Source organism: Rhizoctonia solani, chromosome 3, assembly GCF_016906535.1.
Source record: "Rhizoctonia solani chromosome 3, complete sequence".
Lineage (NCBI taxonomy): Eukaryota > Fungi > Basidiomycota > Agaricomycetes > Cantharellales > Ceratobasidiaceae > Rhizoctonia > Rhizoctonia solani.
Window position 1 is genome coordinate 2,794,717 of NC_057372.1, and position 25,857 is coordinate 2,820,573.

The window sequence follows — 25,857 nt, forward strand, 5'->3', positions numbered from 1 at the left end:
ACCCAGAGTGGATCTTGGGTGACCGTTTTTGGTAGTCTTCGCGAACTAGGATCGTGAAAAGAATGAGTACCTAACAGCCATTTTAGTTCAGTAGGAGTGCCGGAAACCAAACACCCCGATTTTTGCTGTTGAGATCCAAACTTTCGGGCTCTCGATATATGCGTGATGAGCCGTAGACAAGACGATAATTGGGTACCACTGCTATGAATATTACATTACCGAAGATGGATCAACCTGGCTTAAGCTTAAGATTTCCTGCACTGAACTTGCTCAGAAGCCCGCAGATTGTTGGATTTTTCTATTTAGGCTGCTCTGCCTTCAACGGTAATTAATTGGGGCCGTGCATATTCATCAGGATGAAAATATGTGAAAGGAACTCCGGCTAACCACTTATGGAAGTATATTAAATCTGTTCATTGGATTAGAACCAGAGATGACGGGGATCTTACCAACAAGCCAAAGAATGCGTAAATTTTCCCAGTAGATGTGGGCTATCATAGCCCCTGTTTCATCTAAACTTGACGAATGGGGGGTGCCGGTGTGGATTTCTGTGATAATTATGTTTATTAGTGAGTACAGTTTGCAGGTAGCTGGGTCGCTAACATTCCCGAATCCTGAAGGCTTGTCTACAACGAATATATATAAAAGTCACCAATATCCCAAAGACCCCGTTACAACGATGCACGGGACCTCTCCGGTCTTATTAGCGGTCCAGGCTTTTCTAGAGGTGGGAGGCTCATGGTAGGAACTGCGACTGTTGCCTCTGAAACGTTGTCTCGTAGGGAGGAACCAGGAGATCTCAGTTGATCATGACCATCGGCAACGCCCCATCGAAACGTGATGTCACCAATGGGTGATGTATATATTGATTTATCCCGAGATTCGGACGATTCATCGGGCCCTTGTATAGCCCAATATAGGATGATAGCATTGATAACTAACTATAGAACAATGGTCAACGTCAGTGCAACTACCTGTATGTGATTAGACATACATCAGTCGCACAGCCTCCAAGGCAAACCCATATTGCTTCTTTACCATCTAGTACATAACTAACAGCAATATTAGTAGACGTAGTGATTAGTGCCATCACTGATGCGCTACATAAATACATGTGTTTAGCCGGGTGGCTAACAATGACTGAAACCCGACTCACACAGAGGATCTGATTGCCACAGTCTTGAGCCATGTACTACGAATAGTGGATCGTATCAAGGGGACGACGAACATTCCAGTCAAAAAGAGCTAGTAAAAACATTAACCAAGGATGACCCAGTAACCAATATATACTCACATTGACACAGATATCGTAAGTGAGTAGAAAAACGGAGCTAATTCATAGCGTATAAATAGCCATGATCCAGTATAATGACAATAGGCCTTACGATATTCGATTAATCCCAAGAACGCAGTACCCGTTATGGACATAATGAACCGCTCGAGGAATCATGACACCTGAAAGCACACCAAAAAGCTAACACAAGCTTTACTGATCTGTTTGTAGTCAAATTGTAATACTTACTGGAAGCAGTAACAAAACGCACAGTATATAAACAGGGGAACACCACCTTGGACCCGAGGGGTTCCAAACGACACGGACCTGTAGGGGTTTAACAAAACAAGATAATAACAAAATTTGTTCAACTTGCCCTCTCGATCAAAAAGAGGTAAACTAGACCTTTGCTGGAGTTGTAAAGCAAGAGGCAGAGGAGAATGCCAACCGAGCATCTCTTGGGGCCATGTCGGTGAGGAGCCCCATATAATAGTACGCCAGCTACACATTAATTCAGCATTATGGCGGCCAATGATTGAGATGCGCGTACACGTTATCAAATAAAGCCAAGAGTCTAGCAAAACCAAAAGGAAGCAGATTCGTGCCCATGTCATAGTTTTCCATGCCTTCTTGGTCCACAGATGGTACTTCTCAGACACTCGAGCCATACACCAGGTGATGATCGTAGTCCCTAGCAAGTAAGCAAGCGCAGAGAGGTTCAGCATTGCCGCACTTGGCTCAGGCGGAAGCATTGCGTCCATGCTCGAGGCTGAAGGGTAAACTGGCGCAGTGGGCTAGCAAGCAGCTTCACTTTTATAGAACAGGGGCACCTAGCGAACAAACGGGGTAGCGCAACTGATGAGATGAGATGCCGTAGGTTGTATCATAAAAAGGGTGTTATTCAAGGGCATCGGAATCTGCCGCCGCAACCCTATCTTTCGTCAATGTAGTGATGTGTGTGGTTTCAATACCTCTTCGAGAGCAAATATACTTCGGCTGATTTTGAAATTTCATATAATTACTGGGTTGATAAAATGAGTAATTGCTCAATGAAGTATGCATGCATCCACTGAACATTCGGTTATTACAACACCGTAGTATTTACACCCGCTTGCTCTCACACTAGTCGCTTGCCCGCTCTCAGAGGAAGCTACTCGCCGTCCAAGTGTTCTTGTATACTTGATTGCTCTGATGAACGTTTAGGCTTTTAGTTCCGGGAATGTTTCGGAGAGGACACTGCCCACATATATTTGCAATGAGCCAGCCAGACATATTAAACGTGTCTAAAGAATCTTGCACATGTCCGGCATGTCAGAAAGTACCCATTATGATTTATGAATCCTTCTAATTAAAGACATTCTGCTACAGCATGCACGCCTTTATCCCCGAGCCCGTCGAGTTGTAGACGGTTGCATTTAGAGTCAGGATTATCTTTAGATACATAGCTTGATTTATTGTATTGAAACCAATTCAGTCAGCCCCCTCTACTAGAAACTCCCATGGCTGCAATTGATTGATAGTGCCTGAATTGCTTAGGACTGGATAGAGCGTAGTATAAACTCGGTTTTAGCGCAAACTTGCACTATCAACTTGAGAGTCGAGAAAGTTGACTGCACACCGATCTGGTTCCGTTGCGCCAAGGTTATCCAAGTTCGGGTAAATGATGATCCATCGGCTCGATGTGCATCGTTTCACATGAAATGCCCAAAGATATATTTGTCTAGCCCAGTTTGAGACGATATGCTCCCTTCTTGCAGCAGAAATAAAGGTGTTCTATTGATGATTGGTGATATCTCAGGCCGGACACAGTCGTGAGTTTTTGAATGGATCGTGACAATTGATCTGTAGCAAAATCCAAATGTCTACGATTACGTGACCCTCTTGTACTGGCGGATCCATGTTTAATGGAATCAAGTACTTAGCCAAAAAGTGCTTTTAGTTTAGGCTTGTCCATCGAAATGATTCAACCCCAAGCTCCCACTATGGTACATATTTGATATACTTCACAACCTGACGGACCCCACAGAGAGCACCACTACTTTAACCGCTTCTGAATGTCTGCAACATACTTTACAAATAGGTCAGTCCTGGTTGTATGCAACAATGGCGGAGATGAAACTACTTCACCTGGTTCACCCCATTTTCAAGCTTTCGTAATTTACCTTTCGGTCCTACTCGGTACACCACTCCAGTTTTTACCGGATCGTCTGTGTCAGATGTCTCGTCCTCCTCACCGTCGCTTAGTTCATCTCCCTCGGGAATCAGTGGGTCACCTTCGATTACACAACGGATAAGATGACGGTCGTGACTAACAAGTAGCACAGCGCCTTTGAATCTACGAAGTGCACGCATCAGTCCCACATTTGTATCCTATAGAACAACCTATGAATATCCACGTGTGAGTCATGAATGCAGTCCATACCATGTCAAGATGGGTCGACACTTCATCCAGAACTAGAAGGTCTGGGGCGGGGTAGACTATAAGCGCCAGGGCCAATCGGACCTGAATCTAATGTTAGACCCACATAGATCCATCATGAACATTAGAATACCTTCTGTCCGCCCGAAAGGGTGCTGATTGGGTTGGTAGCAATGCGGCCTTGTAGACCAAAGCTTCCCAGGAATCCTCTCGCGGTTCCGTCATCGATAACAATACCATGACGATTCTTCGACTCTTCAATAAAGTGGACGACGGAGGAGACGGCACCAACTTTAGGGTCAGTAAGCTCCTCCACAGAGTGTTGTGAGTAATATCTAAAGTCATTCAGCTCGAAGTAATCATACGCGCTAACTATCGAGAATCCATACCCGATGCGAAGTCGTGGATGCCTTTCGACAACTCCTTTCGTAGGCTTTAGTTGTCCGATTAACATCTTGACCAGAGTAGATTTTCCCTCCCCATTCTTCCCAACCAGGCCCACCCGATCCCCCGGATGCACTGTAATAGTTACGTCGTCCAAAATTATCGGGCCTGCCTTAGAGTATCGGTATGTGACGTTCGCAGCAGAACACAGTGTTCCAGGGAACCGAAGATCTTCAGGGTCTGGGAAGGGCAGATTGACAGGTGGATCGATGCTCTCGATTTCTATCTCAGCTCGAGATGTGAGGTGAAACCCTGGACAATGATAGTCAAATACAAAAGTCATACATTCTAATTATTCTTACCCCCGAGGTCTCGATTGAGCTTAAACCTGATTTATGTGTACATTTAGGTCGGCATTGTGTGAGATATTAGCCAGCGGAGCACGCACTTGTGTCCCTTGTCGTTGACTTCAGCCCCCCAACGATTGTCAAGTTTCTTCTGTCGACTCTTGACCATCCTTGCCTTGTTCTCGTCACCAGTCTTTCTGGCAGCACGTGCGCCCTCGGCAATGGTCTTCTCAATAGCCTCACGTTTCTTATCTAAAGCGTCTTTCATTCGAACTTTGGACTTTCGTTTTTTCGCTCCAGCGCGTTCGCAGGCTGAAATTGCGCCCTCGTGATATGCCAATTTCTGCTCACGGAGTATGATGGTTTCCTCCGTTGCTTCGTCCAGAAAGTCCCGATCATGGGCTACAACTAAAATCGTGGTGTCTTCGAGTTCCGTTAAATAATTTTGCAGCCATACTACTGATGGGATGTCGAGATAGTTAGTTGGTTCGTCTAGAATTAGCTGGGAGTACCATGATTAGTGAAAATAAAAGGTCATTTGGTGGGGTAGGTGGTCACCAGATCAGGCTTTTGTAGAAGTGCACTTCCGAGGGTGCAACGCGATCGCCATCCTCCACTTAAAGAAGTGTACGGATCATCAAGTTGCTCTGAAGAGAAACCAAGTCCTAGTAGGATTACTCTGACGTTCGATTCCGTTGCTTCGGCGTTGATCTGAAAAATACGAGCGTTGGCTATACATAAACCGGCCTAGACCCAAAATTCAAATGACATACAGCTTCTAGTGTGCCTTGGATCTCTGAAATTAATTCGTTTGCCGTCGCATGTGTAGCAGCAGTGAGCTCTGAAGTAATTTCAGTGACTTTTTGTTTAACCGAATTCAACCTAATGCACAGGGCTCGGTTAGCGCACTCTTTTTCCATAATCACGGTCAACTCACTCTGCTTCCAGATCAGCAACTTGCTTTTCGCATACCAAGAGTTGCTTGCGGGCATCAGCTCCTCGTGCACCACTGCGTTTTGCAGCAATTTTCTGTGCCAGTTCTAATTCTTTCAGTGCTCTTGCATGGCGTAAAGTAACCACTGCTTCCAGCAGCTGGACCTCGGAATCAGATTCCAGCCCGGTCGATAATACTAGGATAATTCTCAAAATGAATCTACAGGAGCACCTCTGTCTCTGCTTACTCTTGTGTTCCCACAAAGCCGTCTCTCGACGTGAATCACTTCGAACTACCACTTGCACCACCGTCGGTTGTTCTTTGTCTTCGTCCGAAAAAAGACTCAAAGCACCTTCAACCTGTCCCACCAAAAGAATTCGCAGGTTTTCTGGGATTCCGGGGATAATCTTATCGGCAATAGCCTTCAAGATGGCTGGCGGTAACGTGTCATATGAGACGACAAGTTTATATTGATAGATCGACGTACTTGATTTTCCTTGGCCGTTGCGACCAACTAGCCCATATTTTACACCTGTTTTGAGGCGCAAGTGAGCGTCAATCAGAATATCCCGAATACCGATGGAGATATTAACTAAAAAAAGCGGTTAGCAATTATGCTTGTCCCCTTCTCGCATCCTTACCTTGGTGCAAATCGATCTACACACAACGACACTTGGTTGGCCCGCTGATATTGAATTGAGTAGTAGAACACTTACTTCTCTGGACAAGGTAGTCAAAGTATCGACATGAAATCGCGAAGTCTGGGAGGTTGCAACGATCTGCCCAGAGTCAGACTTTGAAGACTTAGAGGTTTTTGATTTTGTTCCAGACATAACTCGGTAATGAATTGGTTAGAGTCTTAATGATATAATGTTGTTGCACAGGGGCAGGGGGTAATTGGCTGCATTAGTTTGGTTGTGAAGTTCTTCCTTATACCCCCGCGTGTGTCGAATCATGGAAGATATGTTGCTCGTGTCGAACACGCGGTCAACAGTAACTGACTCGGGTGTCTTCTCGAATCTATTGTGGAGAGATACCCGGCTGTGACTCGTTCGGTACCGGAGCCTCTTACCGCTTGTATCACGTTATCATGATCCGAAGACTGAACTTCCAAATACAATCATCACTCGCGGGGAAAAATCCCTCGTGTCTTTTTTCTTCTAACTGGATCGCATACTCGAAACAGAAAGGTCTGCCACTCGACGGTATTTCTATTTCACGATCCGCAATGAGCAACACGTTTCATTAATCACCTCCGTTCGTTGAAGCATGATTCTCGGGCAACAGAGTCGGACTTACGATAATCGTAAGGATGATTGATCGTAAAGGCTACCACGATGGTTTACCAGAGGAATCACTTTCTAGATCCCAGGCAATAAACTTATTATCCTTATATAAAATCGCATTCAATTTCAATATTTGAGTGATGCATAGCTCTAGACTGAATTGATGACGTGGATTAAAAGACATAAAGCCAGCTCTTCTCCGCCAAAACCACTAAGTCGCGGCGCTTGGTGGCGCTGCAAGATTCTCTGTGAGCTCCACAACCTTGGTCAGCGCAATTTGGTCGTTGTGGGCGGTTGTTTATTATTTGCTCTACGGGACCCGAAAACCCCTGGAGTGCTCCAGAATGCTCAGGTTTTGGGGACCTGCTCATTTGGATCCTACCGGACCCGGAGCGTCCCACGAGCACTTCGGAGCGTCATGTTTCATGCTCCAAAATACTCGCTCACCTTTACGAGTGAGTGAGCGCCCCGGAGGTTTTCGGGTCTCCGTAGAGTAGACCGGAACTCGGCACAAGGTTGCCATCTTCAGAGTACGACTTAAGAACCAGAATTGCGGTGGGTTGTGGTGGTCAGATTTCCACACCCTTATACAACATGCCACTGTATTCTACGATCTGCACGACTGCTTTTCATCAGCTGGACCATTCCGATTGCTCATTAGGCGCCCCCTGTTCTATAAGAGTAATGCTACTCGCCAACCCGCTGTGCCAGTTTACCTTTCAGCCTCAAGCATGGACGCAACGCTTCCGTCTGAGCCAAGTGCGGCAATGCTGAACCTCTCTGCGCTCGCTTACTTGCTAGGGACTACGATCATCACCTGGTGTATGGCTCGAGTGTCTAAGAAGTACCGTCTGTGGACCAAGAAAGGATGGAAAACTATGACATGGGCACGAATTTGCTTCTTGCTGGTTCTACTTAATTCCTGGCTATATATATTAATGAGTACGGTACATCGATCCTATCAGGCCCTTCTGATTGATTTCGATTATTGCCACAGCCGGCGCACTGCTATACGGAGCTTCGCGACACCATAGCCCGCATAGGTGTTCGCTCGGCATCCACTTATGCGTCTTACTTTATACCACCGAAAAAGTTTTGATTCACCTTTGTTTGACTGAGAGGGTGCGCTTTACGGACTCAATAGTCGATAGAATTAATTGACGTAAAAATGCTGGGATGAAAATGCAATAGGTTCGCGCTGTATGGGGAGCCTCACACCAAAGATGGCAATCGTCTATTTATATTTTTTGCATCTCCTTGGTACTGCCGGTAAGTCAGTTGTATCATAGCTTTCCATATACTGAAGAAATACGGTCTAGTTACTCTGCGTGGTCGGGATTGTGATAATCCCTCGGGTGGTTCACTACATTCATAATGGTTACTGTGTCCTTGGATTTGATCGGCTATCGTAAGCTCAGAAAAATTTCTTGGATATATATATTGGTTTACGTGGTACCCTATAGTTCTGTACTTTTGCCTGCATACGATATCAGCATCAATGTAGGTGTGTATCCATTCGTAAAATTAAGTAGCATCAACGTCTTTCAATTTTTCAGCTCTTTCTGACCGGTATGTTTGTAATACCTCTGGTCAGATTGACCATCCGAAGCGCCTGGATTAAGACCATCGCAATCAGATCCACGGTGTGAGAGATCTCAGTGAAGTGTGATACTCACTGTCTAAACGCACGCACTCACGTACCAGGGCATCATTGATCTCACTTGTAACGACAGTTACCAATTGTGCTGTCATCTATATACTGAACGGAAATGAAGCAATCTGGGTCTGTTTTGGGAGTTGCGTAGTTGACGTAAGGGAATTACCTACTGGTGAATATGTCCATACTGATGGTCTGACTATAGTTAGTTACCAACGCTGCTGGTTTATATTGGGCTCTACAAGGGCCGGATGAATCCACCTGTTCTTGGGATAGATCGGTACATACTCATCCATTGGTAACATCGCCAGCCCCCAGCCAGGGGCGGCCCATGCTGTTGCCGTGAACCGGGACCTCTCGGAGATGCTAGACGAACCATCCCAGCAGGACGACCCATTTGAGGACGGATCCGGAGTCACAACATACGAATTGGCTTTATACGTCTCGATTTGCAAAGGCCTGACCCAATAGTACAAAGGTCCCGTCACGATGATAATTTCTTACACCGTTCTCCAGTGTGTTAGTTCTTTACATTCTATATCAGAGAGCCTTGAGACCTGAGGATGCAAGCCGAACATAGGCATATTAATGACTCGCTTTCGTCTGGTTGATTCAGATGTACCAATAAGTGCCGTACGAGAGAAATTGGTGTCTCCCCGCCACTTTCAAGTTTGATCTGACAGTATTCCTTGTTTATAAAAATTATGGCTAACATGGGAATATAGACGGCACCAACAAGGTGCATATACATACGGAGCTGTCCTTTGCTAATTCAAGCAATGTTTATAAGTTTTTACTAGGTAATGTAACCGAAGTAAGTATGCGAGTATGGTGGCCCACACGGTATATACTAAAGTATCGGTTTTCCACTTCAGTCCTCTGGAGTTGGGTCACGTTATGACATGTACTATTGTGGGGATTGCAATGACGCGGGGATTGCGTTTTAGCAGTACATATATTGAATAACTAATAAAGTTTCTGTACAAAATAGTGAAGTTATTCTAATTAACAGTCCTACCTGAATTGGGTTAACTGTCGAGATAAATGAGTGCATGACCATATGGCCGATAACTTAATTGCAAATCGTAGCCGATCGTCCTTGTGGCTGTGTTAGTTTTATCGAAGATTTCTCTTTCCACCGCCAGCCCCAGAAACCATGAGGGTTGAAAGTGTTATTTTTGTTCAACAAACGTCTATCCTGGCCATGGTAAGTCGAAATAGAAATGAGACGGACCATTACAATTGATTTTGTCAAGGCACGGCCTTTGTGCGCAACGATGCGAAGATGTTCAGGTTCTGCTCGTCCAAGTGGGTAATTTTACTGTGTTAAGGGTGGGTATTCCGGCTGACTAGCTTTTTAGATGCCACAAGAACTTCAAGTAGGTGGCATCTGTCCGACGATATGTGTATGCTCATGCTCTTCTAGAATGAAGCGTAACCCACGTAAAGTGAAGTGGACAAAGGCATTCCGAAAAGCGGCTGGAAAAGAGATGACTATTGTAAGCAATTTTGCACTAACTGAGGCTGCGGTAAAGTTTTTAATTTCATTCGTATAGGACTCTACATTCGAATTCGAAAAGAGGCGCAATATTCCGGTCCGCTACAACCGAGAACTTGTGCAAACAACTCTCAAGGCCATACAGCGAGTTACCGAGGTTCGTGCCAAACGCGAGAGGGCATTCTGGAAGGCTCGTATGGCGGTGGCAAGAGAGAAGCTGTTGGCGGCGAGGATGCGAAAGAGACTGGCAGCAAGCAAGAAGGATACAAACATGACAGTAGAGAAAGAGGATCAGGAAGAAGAGGAAGAGACGGCCGAAGTTACGCTAGACGACCTAGTGGAGCCAATCCAAAAGGTGGTCTTACAAGAAAAAGTCAAAATTGCCACCAAGTCGGCACCAAGAAAAAAGAAGAGTGCTCTTGTACCAGGAGGGGGCATGAGTATGAGTATGAGTATGGATGTCGATTAAATGGGATTGGGCTACTTGGATTTCATCGGATGTAGGTTTATATTATGCTGTTTGTTTGCTCGCTTTAAATGCATGTGATATGTTACATTGTGAACTGGACTGTACAGTGCGAGCAGCAATCAAACCGAATACCATACATATACAAGATTCAGCAGTGAAAAGATAGCATGACATGTCATTATCATTAACGGCGTTTCCATTTCGCTCCCTCATCAACCGCCACATAAGGATCTAAAGAATTACGCAACCCAAGCAAGGTCTGTCCAACCGCTTCTGTTGCCCCGATCATTGGTCGCAAAACTGCGATCGGAACTGCACGGACAACAGCTCGTAGTGATCCCTAGTGGCGCGAGTATGAGTACCCAAAAATGCCAAGTCAAGGACGAACGTACCTCGCCTTCGGTCTGCTCGTAAACTTCCATCGGGATAGCCAATATAGTTGCGCGGCTGCAGTGGCATTCCTTCTTAATGCTCGAGCGCCAGACCGAACGCCTTCAGTAACATCGCGAGGCTGCTGAGAATAACGACTAATCATTCTCTCGTCTCCAGAGCCCTCCTCGTCAGTATCTCCTTCCTCGTTTCCAGCAAAAGTGCTCGGGGCAATCATGGATGCGCTTCCATCCCACTGTCCACCTGCAGGAACGGCAGTGACCGGTCCACGGAATGCGCCTACACCTGGACCAGGGCGGGATGCGAACCCGGAGCCGGTTGACGTACTGGGACCTAGCATGCTCTCAGCACGTTCCAGCACTACTTGAGCTCCAGTTGCTAATCGAGCTCCCAGTGCAGCCGCCTCGGCCGCTGCCCCACGAACTCCTTTTTCTCGACGACGGTCGCGCCTCCATCCTGCAGAAGCAGGGAGTAGGACTAAGTCGGCCATACCAGCACCTACCCGAACGAGTGAACGGAATGGTGCGATGCCTGCTACGATTTCAGCGAGCTGAGTGGCTTTTACGTCGGGTGTCCAAAGGTCATTTAGAGTGTCGCCCAAACGAGCCCACCCGGTGATCTACGATTCAAGTCAATCGAGTTGCTAAATAATGATCTAATTGACTCACTCCAGATAGCGTGATATGGCGAAGTGTCATTTCAGCTCCTTCGAAATGGAAGAAATTCATGAGTTCTATCGTTCTCCCTTCACGCAGGGCACGATAGTCAACACGCTTTGGTTTATAATCTAGCTTCAGATCAACGGGGAATATCTCAACGTGTTCTAACAACATAATCAGAACACCTATAATGACCTATTGATATCAATTTTTTTTTTACTCACGAAGGAACATTTCTTCAGCAGGTTTCCCGTCAGCAGGTTTGACTTCAGTATCCGGGTCCTTGAACATGAAAAACTTTTTCAAGAAGTCTAATGCGTCTTGGTCCACATGTAACCGGATAGGTAATATCTTTGCCTGCGGGATGCCAGTTAGAACTACGAATCCACAGGGCGCGAGACATATGCATACCTTTAGGCGCCCTTCCTCGACGGCATTGCCCGCAATCGGTCTTACAATGGAGAATTCCGCACGAAGCATATCGGAGCCGGTCTCACGAACATTTCCCTTTGAGTCAGCTGCCATACCAGTCAAGAATGCATTCCATGTGGAAGTCTTGATATGATCGAGGACTTCCAAGTCTTTGATGGTCACAAGGGCGCGCATAGCAGTGGGCTCGTCTGGTCCGAATTGTGAAACAGATGCCGAGAGGCCTTTAAGAAGGATTTCGATTCTTGGACCTCGAGAACGAGTGATTCGACGACTCTTCCTGCCTGGCTTGCTCGATTGGCGTTTGTGTGCGGGTCGGGTACCTTGTCCTGCTGCAAGCGTCTGCCAAGAGCTGACAGTAGCGGTATCTCCTCCATCATCCGCAAGTTCTTGATCAATCGCGGCAATCATAGCTTCTGGTTCCATGTCTTCCAGGTCTTGTTGAAGCCCAACATATATAGAGTTGAATAGAACTGCATGGGTATCTTCAATACTCTCGTCTGGAGCCTGCCCGCTCGCAAGTAACTGGCGAATCTTCTCGAGCCGACGTCGCACTGCCTTACGGCCCTGTTCTATCGCAAGACGGGTCTTTTCCCAATCATACCCGTCATGCAGCCGGACGGTAACATCGCAGTTTTGGAGATTTAGACTGAATGCGACGAGCCCTTCCCTACGTTACGATGAGCTGTTATATCCCAAAGGGACAGGCAAATAACACTCACTCAACGCTCGTCGTAAGAAGTGGCTCGGGCTCTATCTGCTCAAAATAATCTTCAATGACGTTAATTCCTTCAGTCCATAGCGTGATTGTTTCTTCGCGGGATTCCGGCAGATCCTCTTCGGGAGTTGTTACATGGGACGCAGACCCATAGGTCCGAGAGCGATGAGCCGAAGAGATAATAGCTGAACCTTTTTCGAGCATTGATTCAGACATCTCTTCCTCGTCAGCGGATTCGCTCAAGAGTTCCTCATCCGAAAGTGCTTCCACAACTCCACCACCACCAATAACTCCAATAGACTCGTCTATGTAATCAAGATTCCTGGGCACATCATCCTTGATTATGTCCAGCGTCGGTCCAAGTTCAAGCTCAGGCTCAAGGCGGTTTTGGTCGAAAGCGTCCTCTTCGAGATCATCTACAGGATAGGTTTAGCATACACGCAGTGGCCTCAACTGATGATTAACCTAGTATTCCTTGGGGGCTTTATCCGCATCCGTTCTTTGGATTGCATGAACTCGAGGCCTTTCACTTGGCACAGACTTAGTGTAAAAAATACCCAGCTACGGAATCAATGCTCACGGTGCTGGTGATTTGGGGAACATGGTTGCCAAATCCGCTCCGAAAGACCCGAGAGCTCCGAGGGTGTCTGCAGCCGCTAATACGCCTATCTTGACGCGGGAGGCATCTACCTGAAGGATCATCTTCAGTTACATTAGTGATAAACGTTTGGAGTTTTACTTACAGACAATGGCGGATGAGACTCTTTTCTGGCAATTACACGAGTAGTTAATTCTTCAACGATGACCAAGCTTGCGAATCCTCTTCGCTATTGAACACTTAGAAGATGAAAATGAATCGGAATTTGGACGAACTTACCTTCCAAATATCGACATCGCTAGCGAACCTTACTTTCGATGGTGTGGTAGATGCTTCGTCTGCTGTTTCAGGTTTCTCTTCGTCTACCAACATTACCGTCACGGCATGCAGACCTGCATCCGAAACGGTCTCCGGAGAACTTCCGATCACATCGGTGTTGAAGTTCACTTCCCCAATAACGGCGACCAACGCACCCGGGTGTTTGGGAGCGATTACTTTGACGCACGAGTCGACAAGTGATAGGTTCAATCGTACTCGCTCAGTGGGAACAACTGCTTCAAACGTCTGGCGGAAAAGTAAGCTCAAGAACTCATCCATAGGTCTAGTGCCCGTACCTCTGGGGGCGCCTTGAAGAATTCGCCCAAGTGGCCGGCCCAAGCGTAGGTCTTGGCTAGGGTGAAAGTGATACCAGTAAGTACGGCTTTAATCCGGTTCTCTCGACTACCCGTCTCTGGATCGACTATGGCGTTGAAATTGACTTTAATTACCGGCTTAGCATGGCCCGCCTAGCCCCTATATCAGTTATATGCGCATTTACCAGATATAAAAATCTCACCAGATTCAAGGAATGCGTCCGAGAAAGGATGGTGGAAGCTAGGGGCGAGCCGCTTGCATCCTTGACAACCGTGTCCAGTATCGAAGCGGAGATCCGAGTCTCGTCCTGAAATACCGTCAATGATCCACCCATGGTTGACCTGATCAGCATTACCTTCCCATCAGGCTTCATTTCAAGAATGACTTCCAATCCAAGAGCGATTACCTCAAAGGGAAGCGCTTCCATAGATTCGACAAACTTTTGTCTTGGAACAAAGAGCTGGATCTCGGCTGAAGTGAGCATTAGCGATCAAAGTGTGTGCCCTGGATATGATAGTAGCCCACCCCTATCTAGATTCACGCAAATGATTGTTTGGCTTGTTCCTGCACCTGCGGTCTCCACGGTACCGATGCTACTATTACGCGCAAAGAACCGACTTCCAATCAAGCTTGGATCTCGGGATTGGTCCAATCGTCGTTCGCCAAGTGCGCGCTCGGCCCATTGTGTGGCATCATCAACCCAGTACTGCAGGCCATCAAGACTAAACTTTGACAAAGACACGTATAGGGCTGGCAGTTGAACTTCGAGGGTGGTAGGAGTCCCGGTACGGATGATCACTTGGGAAATCTCTGGTTCTATTGCATCTGGCATCTTTTGTGTGGGAGTTGATCCTCCAAATGGCTTGACATTTGGATTCGGTGTTCTGGATGGGCCTACTGACAGAATAGTCGTCGCCCGGGTATCTATAATAATATCAGTTCTAAACTCCGACGATCTACACATATTACTTACCCCCAGGATTGGCCAGGGCTATTAAGAGTCTTCCCCAGCGAAGCTGAAGGGGCGCCGAGGCGACGTCAGCTTTGAGTGTGTGTAGATCAATAATAATTGCCCCGGAGCGTTGCTTGCGGCCCGGTGGGGAAGGCGTTCTTAGCTCAATACGGATGAGGGAGCACTCGATACTAACACTCCGAGCCTATATCGTACCATACAATCAAGTCAGTTGTAAATCGTAACGAATTTCCTTTTTTACCTTGCTCTCGACCCGCTCCATATCATCTGCAACCGAGCGGTAATTTCGAGGCGTAGTGGGAGGCGTGGAATCATCCGCTTCAAGATCATTCTCGTCGTTGACGTAGTCGGGTACTGTCGATCCAATACTATTACCAAAAGCAATCGCGTCCTCTAGAACCTTGAGATCCAAGAATAAGTGCAAGGGTAGGATTCCAACTTCCACATCGCCCTCCTTGTTCGCTTTAACGGTAATCGCGATAGGGGAACCAGAGGCCTTAGGTTTCTGGCCTGGAAGCGCACGAACTCTCCAAGCAGAGATCTTGGGGGCCCGGTTTGTGATGATGGCTTCGTCCAGTCCACAACGTCCAACATCGGTGCGTTCGTATTGATTGAATATTGTGTATCAAGGTTGGGGTCCGCTATAAGGAGTGGTCTGGACGAAGGATTTGGACCTCCTTGCATGTGGAATACCGATATTTCGCCAACATAAGCACTCAGACTGCCAGAGGAATCAAAAGACGGCTCTATTGTATCGATTCTCGCGCGGAAATGGGGCGTGGAGAGTGAACGAGTCGGCTTTCGAAAGAATTCAGAGATTTCGGTATCCGGTTGATGTCTGGCAAATGATGAACTCCGGGTATTCTCCAACAGCAGAGCCAAAACTACCCCACGAATACGCCCAGATCCTTCGAATACTGGCATGCCTTTTCTAGTTTCTTGTCGCGGAGTAGGTTGGTTGTTCGTAGAGCTAGCTGGGGGTGTGACAAGGGTCAGGGCCCGCAAATTGATCCAACATCTATGGGCCGTAGTGCGCAAGCCAGGTACCCCATCTTGGCTTCGACGGAGAATTTGGGAGAACGTTGGCGGGCGGCAGGGGCGCTGGGTCCCGAAGAAACAATCCCACGAGGACGGGTAGTAATGGTGACTGAAAGAGGTTCGTCAGATAAGCCCAAAATCTGTTGCAGACGGGGTTGCTCCTGACGGGTACTCGCGGTCGGCGAGGCCGGAGCACTATGAAACATCATAGAGTCAGCAATTGATGCAACACTCTGTAGCATATTCTCTTGTTCATTTTCGCCAGAATTCTGTCGACCGGGCGACCCAATGGGAGAGTAGATCACAGAAGGCGGATCCATCGGCTCGAGAGGAGTAAGTGAAACGGAAAAGCCTTGTAATGATATCTCCTTAGTGACATTCGAGTCCGAAACTCCGTCCCCATATGTGAACTCGGAGACACCTAGATGGAAAGAGGCATGTCCTTCATGGACCAGTGTAATCGAGATATCCTTTGCGGAGCAGGTAAAGCGTGCCATCAATCTTTCGACGACAGCAGTGAGTACACCGACTCCTTCTTCGTCGCCCAGCACGACCGACTCTTCCATCGAGGTAGCCACTGGAGCATCTAGGAATGGGTCCATTGAACCAGGTACAGCGAAATCATCATCTATTGAAGAGTTGGGAGCTGGGAGCTCAGGTGGATCGACTGCCGTAGTGCATTGTTCTCCGCCTCTGAAAGATCGTTGTGAACAAATGTTTCGGCCACCACAGAAGCGACAGAACTAGAGAGGTCGATGGGTGCCGTTGGGTTTGATGGTGACGTGGGAGTTCGACGCAATACTAGTGTTAATGACACCCCAGAACCGCCACAGACAAGGAGCCCGCAAGTACGTTTGGCCATGGCACTTGTACAGTGACATTTCCTAAAGTGCCATCACGGAGAGACACCGGGAGGCCAACAAGCAGTTTATTGATGGCCTGTACACCACATCAAACATGAATTAAACATAATGATGAGACCTTTGAAACAAGCGTACCGAGTCATCGAGTTCTACATCCTTTATTTCAACCCGGCCACTCCCGATTTGGGCATCGATCTTGTGGTCGTCAAGTTGCCCAGGCTTGACAAGATGTCCGAGAAAGTATTTAAGGACAAACGATAAAAAGCGACGCTGGATATTAGCTGGTAGCGAGATTCCGAATGTCGGTAATGGTAATGCAATAGAGCGCAAGAAACTGAACATGGTCTGCTAAACGACCACCAGCGGATGTGGCTAAGCACAGGACCCCACTTGGCTGACAGAAGACGCCCCGGTCAATGAACGCGTGGGGTCACGTGTGCACCCTTCGAAGATCAAAATACTCGACGTAGTGAATAGAAAACACGTCTAAAATCCGTGTAGTGGCTCCACTGGAATTATTATTATTTTATGGTCTACCCAAACCCTGCCCTGAGTCTGACTTGAGGCCCTTTGCGATGACTCCAACTTTATGAATACGAATACGTATATGCCCATATTTGGACTCGTGGGTTGACTAAGCAATTAATTAGCATTTTGGATGACGAGAAGATCGACAAACTGTAGCCGATCACCACATTTTTTCGGCACTCGACGATACCATGGGAGCTCAGAACTCTCGCGCAGGGCCTGGGGGTGCTACCAATGGCGAGGCAGTCGCAGAGATAAGTTATTACGAATTACTTGGGTAGAAGAGGATGCAACGGCAGACGAAATCAAGGTCAGCCATTCTCTACTTGTACCTCGGCGTTCGTTCCTCACTGTTTAATCACCAGAAAGCGTTTAGGAAGCTTGCTTTAATACATCATCCGGACAAGAATCATGATAACGTAGAAGAGGCAACAAAGAAATTTGCACAGTTACAACAGGCGTATGAGGCGAGTCCATACCAGAATAGATGACACACGCATGGCTACTAAACAAATTACACAGGTTTTGAGCGACGAACAAGTATGTGCCAATTTACATACTTATTGAGACGAATGCTAAAATAGGTAGGAACGGGCATGGTATGACTCTCATCGGGCATCTATGGGTCCACCCTAGGAGGAGAGGACATTTTCGAAGACATTGTGTCCAACAACGGCAAACCATTCAAAGCTCGCCCACGAGATCCGGGAATGACCACTCCGCAATTGTTCCATTTTTCGATGCAACGTTGGCGACGAGCATGGATGATTCTAAATACGCAAGTCTTATATCCCTGTCCGCCACTTCTGTCTATCTAAGCGCGGATCTCACAGGGATTTTTCACGATATACCGCGGTTTTTTGATCGATTAGCAGCTGAAGAGGCACTTGGTCCACACTCAATGGAGAGACCATAGAGTACCCTTCGTTCGGAGACGCGAATACCCCTTGGGTTGCCACCACCAAACAAAAAGGGGACGAGACATTATACGCAAGCATGTTTTACCGAGCATGGACTTCATTTCTACCGCAAAAGACTTTTCGTGGTATGATTCCTGGAATATAGCCGAAGCACCTGATCGCAGAGTCCGCAGGTATGTTCTGTCACATATCGCCAATGAGTTTACCAGGGAATATATTGACACACGCAATAGATTAATGGAACGGGACAACAAGAAAGCGAGGGATGACGCTAAAAAAGAATATAATGAGACAGTCAGGTAGGTATATGCATTCATTCTCTTCAGTGATGGCAACTTAGAGTACCCAGACTCTGGCACTTTTCCTCCGTAAACGAGATCCTCGGTTCAAAGCTCACAAGGACACGCAAGCCAAAGTTATACCTACCAATTCGTCCAAGCCAAGTGCCATTCAAGAATCTCCGATTGCGGCTAAATTTGTGGAACAAGAGTGGCAGCGATCGCGATCCAATGCGGAAGATCACGTAGACCTGGAATGGGGACTTGCCGAGGGCGATGATGAAGAGTACGAGTGTGTTGTGTGTGGAAAGTCATTCCAGAGCGAGGCGGTTGGCTGAGCCACGAGAGGAGCAAAAAACACATGAAAGAAGTTGAAAAGTGAGTTGCATATGATCAAAGACTGGAGCGGTACTCAGTGATATTGGTAGATTAAAGCGACAGATGCAGGAGGAGAATATCGAACTTGGTCTGGACGATGAACAAGATGCGATAGAAAGCGATGAGGCTGTAACTCCGGATAATAACACTGGACCGATACCCTCAGACGATATGAGCTACAGGCACCCTCAGCATCGACGAAGAAGTCCAAAAAGAAGAAAAAGAAAGCCAAGGGACTAGCCATTGATCCCGAACTGACAGAAGCAGAAGTTCCCAGAGATGAATTGGCCGAAGCCATGCAAGGCTTGAAGGTAGAAACCGATGGAGATAATGAAAACGAGAACGAGGAAGGTGGTGCCCACAATGAAGGGGATAAGCCTACGCTTACCAAAAGAGAGAAACGAAGGGCCAAAGAAGCCGCCAAAAAGGCACAAGAGGCCGAAGCTTCATCTGCGCCCCAGGTTTGAGTTCATTTCCATTGAAATCATGATTCACTAACGGATTTATAGGTTTGCAACGTGTGCGCTGAATCCTTCGAGTCTCGATCAAAGCTTTTTGCTCATATTGAAGAGGAAGGACATCAGCTTGCCGCTCCCGACAAGGGCACGAACTCTCAGAATAAGAAGAGCGGTGCAAAAAAGGGAAAGGGCAAAGGTAAACGCTAGTTACTAAGTCTAGATAGATGTGTTATTCTACAACCCCTAGACTCTCTTATTGTTTCACTCGCCATTACATTGTATATTTAACATATATTACCTGTAAGTATAGAGCTGCCCTTGTACACCCAAACGCACTGCGAGCCACGGGAAAACGATCATTCATGACGCCCGACCTGACGTTGCAGCTCCAACTCTATCATGGGGGCAACTCCACTGGGTGGAGCAAGCTTTCACACATGTCCCTTTATGGTAAGTCTAACCTGTGCTCACCCCTATTGGCCTGACGTAATGACGTCGGGCCCATGACGCCAACAATCACTGTGGAGCAACCGCTGTGCCTTGGACGCATACAAAAAGGCCAAGCATAACGGCAGCTTACCACAACTCAATTACATCAAGCCTCCCTTACGAGAAATCCTATCCATTTAATAACTCTTTACCACTGCCATGGCGCCTTCTCGCGTAAGTTGCAGTGTTCTCATTGTCGTTACCTGAGCAAACACCAACCACCTGTTTCAGGTTCGAGGACAAATCAAGTCAGTGTCTGGAACTTTCCAACGTGCCGTCGGCTCGCTTGTTCGTGCACATGGATTTGCTGGACGTGGACGAGACCGGTAAGCTCAAAAAACCTATTTAGGAACTCTTCAGGCCAATAACAGCTACTTCGTAGTCACAACCGTGGCGTTGCTGAAGTACAGGCCGCCAAGGCAAAAGGATACGCTTCTGGTACTAGTGACCGCGTGCGCGGCAGAGGCCACTCTATTCTAGGTGGTATTACTGGAAACCGCCGCCGTCAAGCTCGCGGAAATGCCCTGAGCGACAAGGGCAATCTGAAGCAAGCCTTTCACAGTGGGAACCGGGCATAATTTTCAGGAAAATCAATCTACGAAGTCATGACCTTATGAATCCTTCACTTTTTGGTTTACCGAATCATACCCTTTTGTATTTTTGATATCGTTCTCATAAATGTATGCGTCATAATAATTAACCCCTATGAACACGTATTCTATTCATGAGCGTAATCCTTGCCAAGGCATCTTCCTCAGCCCAAGTACGCGAAATAATTGAAGGTCGAACCAGTTGGTAAACATGTTCACAGCGTACATTGCCCCAGCTAGGTTAATACCCGATGAGTCAACCTACCCAACCTCGTTTTGGTAATGTGCATTGATTTCCATTGGCTCATGGCAGTGACCAATCACAACCGAAGTAGCCATCAACTCTCAGCGATTGACTCGAAGAAGGAAATCACTCCCAGCAATCACTATTTAGGTCTGCAATGTGCTCGACTCAATATCCATGTGACCCAGCCAGGTCCACCAAGACATGCGCTATTCGACCGATCCCAGTCCGGCAGGCATGAAACAAATTGTAATTGACGCACAAGACCACCCTATCGAGGCTGTTACGGTGTTCGACCAGAGGGCAGAAGTTCGTCGAATTATCACACTCGAACTAGACGTAAGTCAATTTCTATTGACATATAGAGATCGATGCCTAACGGGGTTTCAGGCTGGGAGAAATGACTTTGCGATCAAGAACCTGCCGTCGGGCATCGTCCCTGACACTTTACACTTTGCAGGACTTAGTGCTGGGCAAGCATCGGTTGTTGATACGACCTGTGTCACCCCCCGCCCGAAAATATTCGGAGGCCCGTTCCAGACCTCCAGGACTTCTCCCGCCCAGCGGATAAATGAAAAGATTACCGAGCTCGAGGCAAAGAAACGTGAATTGCTCAGGGAGTTAAGTCGTGAGTTTTGATTGTTTCAATAAAATTCGGCTGGAAGATTGACATGTTTGTTTGATTGATATAGTTATCAATGCAAGAAGCGACGTATTGCTGTCCTATGCCAACGTACGTGTTGATCTCGTGTCAGGCTGAAAAAATAATCGGACATTCCTGATTTTTATTTTGATCGCCAGTCACTCAACGGAGAAAATACTGAACCCGGAGATTTTGTCGAATTTTTGGGACATTTCAATGCTGCCGGACAAGCAACCCTCGAAGCGACGACCCGCATCGAGAACGGTGTCAGGGAGATCGACGCTAGTATCGGTCGGATCAAAGCGAATGAAGAGAGTGAAGATGAGGGTGACAAAATTCAGGAACTATCGGTTAAACGCAAAACCAAGGCTAGCGTCGTACTTAGCGCCAAGGAGGCCTGTAGTATCAAGCTTTCACTTACTTACGGTAAGTTTGAGCACTCTTACCTAGCCTAGTTTGGTAACATTTATATGTTACCAGTGGTAAATGGAGCTGGGTGGAAACCAGCGTATGAACTTCATGCGATTACAGATAGCAAAACACAAGCAATTGCGAACAATGCTACCTTGCACTACCATGCGTCGATTCTCCAAACCACTGGTGAAGATTGGGAAGACGTGCAACTCACATTAAGCACTGCTTCATCCGCCTACAGCTCATATGTTCCATACTTGGGCAAGAGTATAATAAAGGCTGGCACTGCCCCAGTGCGATATACTCCGTTATTCGGACACACTAGTAACCTTGCTGCCAACAATCCTTTGGACAGGAGAGGGCTGTTTGGCGCCGCTCCAACAAACACAGTCGGATTTGGGTCTGCTACGTCAGCATATTTATTCAATACAGGTGCTACTTCGGGAGGTTTATTTGGTGCCGCGGCTACAAATAATGTGGGCAACCATGCCGCAACCACCGCACCATCGAGCTCTGTACCCGCTAGTGGTCCTTTCAGCAGTGAAGCAACGGCGAGAGAGGAGTTCGGCGTTGTTGTCGAATCCAACCCAGACATGCATGCGCTGGACCGTGTTGGTGCAGCTGTGAACGATCAAGCACTTGCGAGCACATACAGCATCGAAACAAATGTTACGGTCCAAAGCGATGATATACCGCATCGGGTCACAATCATGTCGGCGCAGCTGGGCGCTAAAACTCAGTACATTACTGTTCCAAAACTGTCGCGGGCAGTTTACCTATCGGTGAGCGGTGTTTTGTATTGAAATGGGTGTAAACTAAACTAAACCACACATCAGTGCAAAATGATTAATTCAACGACGCATCAATTCTTGCCTGGTCCGCTTGTCACTTACTTAGACAATAGTTACGTGGATACTACAACCCTCCCAGTGAGTTTAACGCATATGAGTTTAATGCATATACTTACCGACCATGATTTAGTTGGTGCCCGTAAAAGGTATAATAACCAAGTCGCTGGGTACTGATGCTGCGATCAATGTTGCCTTTACCCAAATCAAAAAAGAATCGGACAAGGTCGTTGGGTTTGCTCAAAGGAAATATACCCCTGTCACCGATACCATCACCATCAAAAATACTCATCCCTTTGCTATTCCGCGCATACTGGTTCGTCATGCAATTCCGACACCGCAAGATGACCAATTCCGTGTTGTACTCATAAACCCCGAAGATATGGCTGGGTTGGAGCCAGGAAAGGAGTACAAGCTACGCGAAAAGGTCAAGGGAAGATGGATGGACGATGCCACCTCAGGCCCGGACGTAAGCGGCCTTGTTGAGTGGACGATTGATAATCTTGAGGCAGATGCAAAAGAGGAGATCAAGATGGTCTACGAGGTTGCAGCACCCCAGGATGTGGAGTGGCACCAATCTTGAACACCATAGACTCACTGTTTATGTTCATCCATCCAATTAGTGTAATGAATTTGCTTGAACTCAGATCTCCAGAGCGCAAGATAAATGTGGGAAACTTTTATCGGCCTTGAATTGCTATTGGGCTTCGTAACAAATGGACAAGGTATACATTCAAGGCTCGAGAGTGTTGGGGAAAGTACCATTCTCCCTTTGCTCATCGAAGCGAGAAATCTTGGGCGGGAAAAAACTTCAGAGTTAATTCGGTGTAAAAGGGGTTACATAGACTCACCCAATCGTCTGATGTGAATTAGTGTTTATCAAAAATGAGCTCACCGGTCATTCTCGGACACACGAGGGGTATTGCACTTACTGGGACAAAGCGAATGGAACGCACGGTAGAACTGCTTGCATGGAGCAAAGTCCTCACCCTTGGCGTTGATGCACTTGTAGTAGTCGAGGTAATTTTGGTAGCTGGTGGGGTGTGTAAGATACAATGTGTGCATATACGAGTCTAGATAGTCACCAGTGCTTGGACTGATTGGTGTTGGGGAAACGGGCTATTTATTATAAATAAGTTAGGGCCAGGGTATACCAGATGAATAAGATAGACTTACCGTCAAAGCCGGCGGTTTGGAGGACGTATTTCCTAAGGGGGAAAGCATACGAGTTTGCTCTGTAGGGATTACATAAATATGTGTACTTACGTCTTGAGATCCGCAGCGTCAGACATGACTACAGACTAGCACGAGTTTTTGACCTTGGGTTATTCGTCGGTGGGAGTGGTCGAACCGGAAAGTATCGGGAGGTGGCAGATCATCTGTATGGTTGAGTTTGGATGCGATCTTGTCTCTAAGCGCCGTCAGATCATTTGGCCTTTGAATTATTCCTCAACTCGACTTTTGTCAACTTTGTACTTGGCCGTGCGCAATCATGTCGGACTTTTTCAAGACTAATCTCGGTGGAGGTCCCGCGCCAGGTATATCTATTTTTGCTCGATCGAGCTGTAATACTAATATGTGGGAATACAGACCAGGCTACAAGGAAACAGCAAATTATGGATGGCTTGAGGAACGAGATGGCACTGGCAAACGCCCAAGAACTTATCAATGTATGCATTTCTGGGTAACTTTTCTCTCACTCTAACCCAGCCCATATCAGAAAATCAACGAGAAATGCTTTGCCAAATGCGTCACCAAGCCATCCACATCGCTGGGTAGCTCCGAGGAGACTTGTCTATCCCGCTGTATGGACAGGTACATGGAGGCCTGTAAGTCAATATGGCCGCTGTTCTGAATGTTTAATTTGACTAAACCACCTCTAGTCAACGTGGTCTCCCAGTCCTATGTTGCGAGACTTTCTCGTGAACGTTCGAGTGCGCCTGGACTGGATCAAATATAACCAGCCCATTTTTGTAATAATTAAATGTTGTACCAGACTCTCTACAGCAAAAGTAGACATAACCGATTGTCCTAATGTAGCTATTAACGATATTTGAAAACACAACTCAGTCAGTCCCAAGCACTAGTGTTGCATTCGACCCTAACATTAGCAATACATACAAAACATTACAAGTACCCCAGAAATCAACCCATGAGTTGCGACATGTCCGAAGGCGGATATTTGGACTGCGCAAATGTTAATAACCTAAAACCAACATGTCAAACGGCGAACACGGGCTTGAGGGTCCAACGAACCTCTTTACACTCTGAATGTATTTTCGTGAAACTTCGTCGTTCAGGACATGGGCAACCTGATCCGACGAAATCTTTTCGCGCGCTGAACGTTCATGGATACTGAAAAAAAAAGGTCAGTGTGTATGACGAGAGTGTATGGGATCGACTTACCCAACCATGGTAACGCCGATAGGCCACGCAGCATTCCCAATGCTCAGCCGGAGGTATGCGTCATTCGCTTTTTGGTACTCCCGTTTTTGCATGTAATGAATAATCTCAGCAAGTTTCCCTAGTACGTCTTCTGCCACCGTCTGAACCGGATTTAGTATGTGATCGAAGTATTTCAAGGGGTGACCTACCTTAGACCGGAGTTGTTTGAACAGGGGCTTGAGGTACTCGGCAGACTGAACCTGTGTAGCCGCAGCAAGTTTCCCTTGCGTCGAGCGCTTGATCTGGTCTATCGGGCGACGAGTTAGACCACGTTTGGGCACCACAACGTGGCAACTCACCTGGCCGCTCAGCCATGGATTGCTCCCACTCTTTCAGTACTCGCTTGAGTGCATAGTAGATCAATGGATAGAGTTTGTCTGGGTTGGTCTTGATCAAAGCCAAATCAATGATCGTGTTCTCCTCTGCTGCCGCGGCCTTTGGTGTATCTCCCCGCTTGGAGGATTCGCTGGGATCATCGGCCTTTCCTTTGTCCGTATGCCCTGCACGACGTTCGATCTCCTCTTTGTCCAACGTGCCCTCCATCTCCTCCAAGGCCTTCTTGAACACGTTTTGACTGGTTCCACGCTCACCACGCTCCTCGATCAATTCTAACGCACGCAAACGCAGCCTACGCTCTCGATCGGTCTCTGCGAAAAGGCGGATGGGCTGGCCTTTTTGCCGGAGACGGCGAATTGCCTCCTCATTAGAGATGTTGAAGGCCTCGCTGGTACCACCCTCTGTGGGTGTACCAGTATCTGGGAATGGCGAGTTGGACTTGGATTTGGCATTTCGCGCTGCAGCCTTCTCTACGCCTGCAAGGAATGATTAAGGTATTAAAGTATGTTGCGAATGATTTGCGTACCTCACGCTCCTTGCGTTCCTGCTCTTCCTGGATTGCCTTGCGTTTGGCCTCCTCCTCTGCCTCCTTTTGCTCGCGCTTCAGTCTTTCAATGTCCCCTTTTCGCATGTATTTTTGAGGCCTAGAACTAGCATCATCTCCTGATTTGCGTTTGGCAGCAATTTCAGCCTTGAGAAAATCCATAACAATCTAGTC

The 25,857-nt window shown here is 47.2% G+C and overlaps 9 protein-coding genes across 9 annotated transcripts; 5 read left to right on the forward strand and 4 right to left on the reverse strand.

Moving 5' to 3' along the window:
• Nucleotides 1–671: 671 nt before the first annotated feature.
• On the reverse strand, nt 672–6,190 carry RhiXN_03302 (ABC transporter; the record flags this gene model as incomplete). The annotated part of the gene is made up of 15 exons (XM_043323119.1): nt 672–941; nt 995–1,100; nt 1,157–1,245; nt 3,401–3,643; nt 3,696–3,776; nt 3,826–4,388; nt 4,439–4,464; nt 4,525–4,925; nt 4,982–5,134; nt 5,197–5,305; nt 5,361–5,553; nt 5,605–5,790; nt 5,845–5,949; nt 5,999–6,014; nt 6,074–6,190. 15 exons carry the CDS (start codon nt 6,188–6,190, stop codon nt 672–674), a joined length of 2,658 nt encoding a protein of 885 aa, XP_043178615.1.
• Nucleotides 6,191–9,585: 3,395 nt separating this feature from the next.
• On the forward strand, nt 9,586–10,267 carry RhiXN_03303 (ribosomal protein L24e; the record flags this gene model as incomplete). The annotated part of the gene is made up of 4 exons (XM_043323120.1): nt 9,586–9,608; nt 9,662–9,679; nt 9,727–9,799; nt 9,857–10,267. 4 exons carry the CDS (start codon nt 9,586–9,588, stop codon nt 10,265–10,267), a joined length of 525 nt encoding a protein of 174 aa, XP_043178616.1.
• A 285-nt stretch (nt 10,268–10,552) lies between these two features.
• Nucleotides 10,553–16,910, reverse strand: RhiXN_03304 (autophagy-related protein 2; the record flags this gene model as incomplete). Its single annotated transcript, XM_043323121.1, has 20 exons — nt 10,553–10,607; nt 10,660–11,276; nt 11,326–11,480; nt 11,541–11,673; nt 11,728–12,415; nt 12,468–12,879; nt 12,929–12,945; nt 13,044–13,153; nt 13,207–13,290; nt 13,341–13,625; nt 13,676–13,846; nt 13,897–14,001; nt 14,050–14,165; nt 14,220–14,618; nt 14,668–14,851; nt 14,909–15,121; nt 15,190–15,685; nt 15,715–16,398; nt 16,541–16,644; nt 16,704–16,910. 20 exons carry the CDS (start codon nt 16,908–16,910, stop codon nt 10,553–10,555), a joined length of 5,235 nt encoding a protein of 1,744 aa, XP_043178617.1.
• A 1,196-nt stretch (nt 16,911–18,106) lies between these two features.
• RhiXN_03305 (DnaJ domain protein) lies at nt 18,107–19,337 on the forward strand (the record flags this gene model as incomplete). The annotated part of the gene is made up of 7 exons (XM_043323122.1): nt 18,107–18,189; nt 18,250–18,310; nt 18,366–18,586; nt 18,643–18,672; nt 18,723–18,801; nt 18,855–19,133; nt 19,182–19,337. 7 exons carry the CDS (start codon nt 18,107–18,109, stop codon nt 19,335–19,337), a joined length of 909 nt encoding a protein of 302 aa, XP_043178618.1.
• A 441-nt stretch (nt 19,338–19,778) lies between these two features.
• Nucleotides 19,779–20,197, forward strand: RhiXN_03306 (CsbD domain-containing protein; the record flags this gene model as incomplete). Its single annotated transcript, XM_043323123.1, has 3 exons — nt 19,779–19,793; nt 19,851–19,945; nt 20,002–20,197. 3 exons carry the CDS (start codon nt 19,779–19,781, stop codon nt 20,195–20,197), a joined length of 306 nt encoding a protein of 101 aa, XP_043178619.1.
• A 460-nt stretch (nt 20,198–20,657) lies between these two features.
• RhiXN_03307 (uncharacterized protein) lies at nt 20,658–22,941 on the forward strand (the record flags this gene model as incomplete). The annotated part of the gene is made up of 7 exons (XM_043323124.1): nt 20,658–20,792; nt 20,844–21,081; nt 21,146–21,186; nt 21,255–21,522; nt 21,577–22,292; nt 22,347–22,439; nt 22,492–22,941. 7 exons carry the CDS (start codon nt 20,658–20,660, stop codon nt 22,939–22,941), a joined length of 1,941 nt encoding a protein of 646 aa, XP_043178620.1.
• Nucleotides 22,942–23,091: 150 nt separating this feature from the next.
• On the reverse strand, nt 23,092–23,650 carry RhiXN_03308 (cytochrome C oxidase subunit 6B; the record flags this gene model as incomplete). Its single annotated transcript, XM_043323125.1, has 6 exons — nt 23,092–23,151; nt 23,210–23,217; nt 23,291–23,391; nt 23,444–23,477; nt 23,535–23,593; nt 23,625–23,650. 6 exons carry the CDS (start codon nt 23,648–23,650, stop codon nt 23,092–23,094), a joined length of 288 nt encoding a protein of 95 aa, XP_043178621.1.
• A 200-nt stretch (nt 23,651–23,850) lies between these two features.
• Nucleotides 23,851–24,318, forward strand: RhiXN_03309 (import inner membrane translocase subunit TIM10; the record flags this gene model as incomplete). The annotated part of the gene is made up of 4 exons (XM_043323126.1): nt 23,851–23,896; nt 23,949–24,028; nt 24,079–24,187; nt 24,242–24,318. 4 exons carry the CDS (start codon nt 23,851–23,853, stop codon nt 24,316–24,318), a joined length of 312 nt encoding a protein of 103 aa, XP_043178622.1.
• A 185-nt stretch (nt 24,319–24,503) lies between these two features.
• Nucleotides 24,504–25,845, reverse strand: RhiXN_03310 (pre-mRNA-splicing factor 18; the record flags this gene model as incomplete). The annotated part of the gene is made up of 6 exons (XM_043323127.1): nt 24,504–24,564; nt 24,615–24,713; nt 24,765–24,904; nt 24,953–25,050; nt 25,103–25,615; nt 25,671–25,845. The coding sequence occupies 6 exons, from the start codon at nt 25,843–25,845 to the stop codon at nt 24,504–24,506; spliced, it is 1,086 nt and encodes a 361-aa protein (XP_043178623.1).
• Between the last annotated feature and the right edge of the window lie 12 nt (nt 25,846–25,857).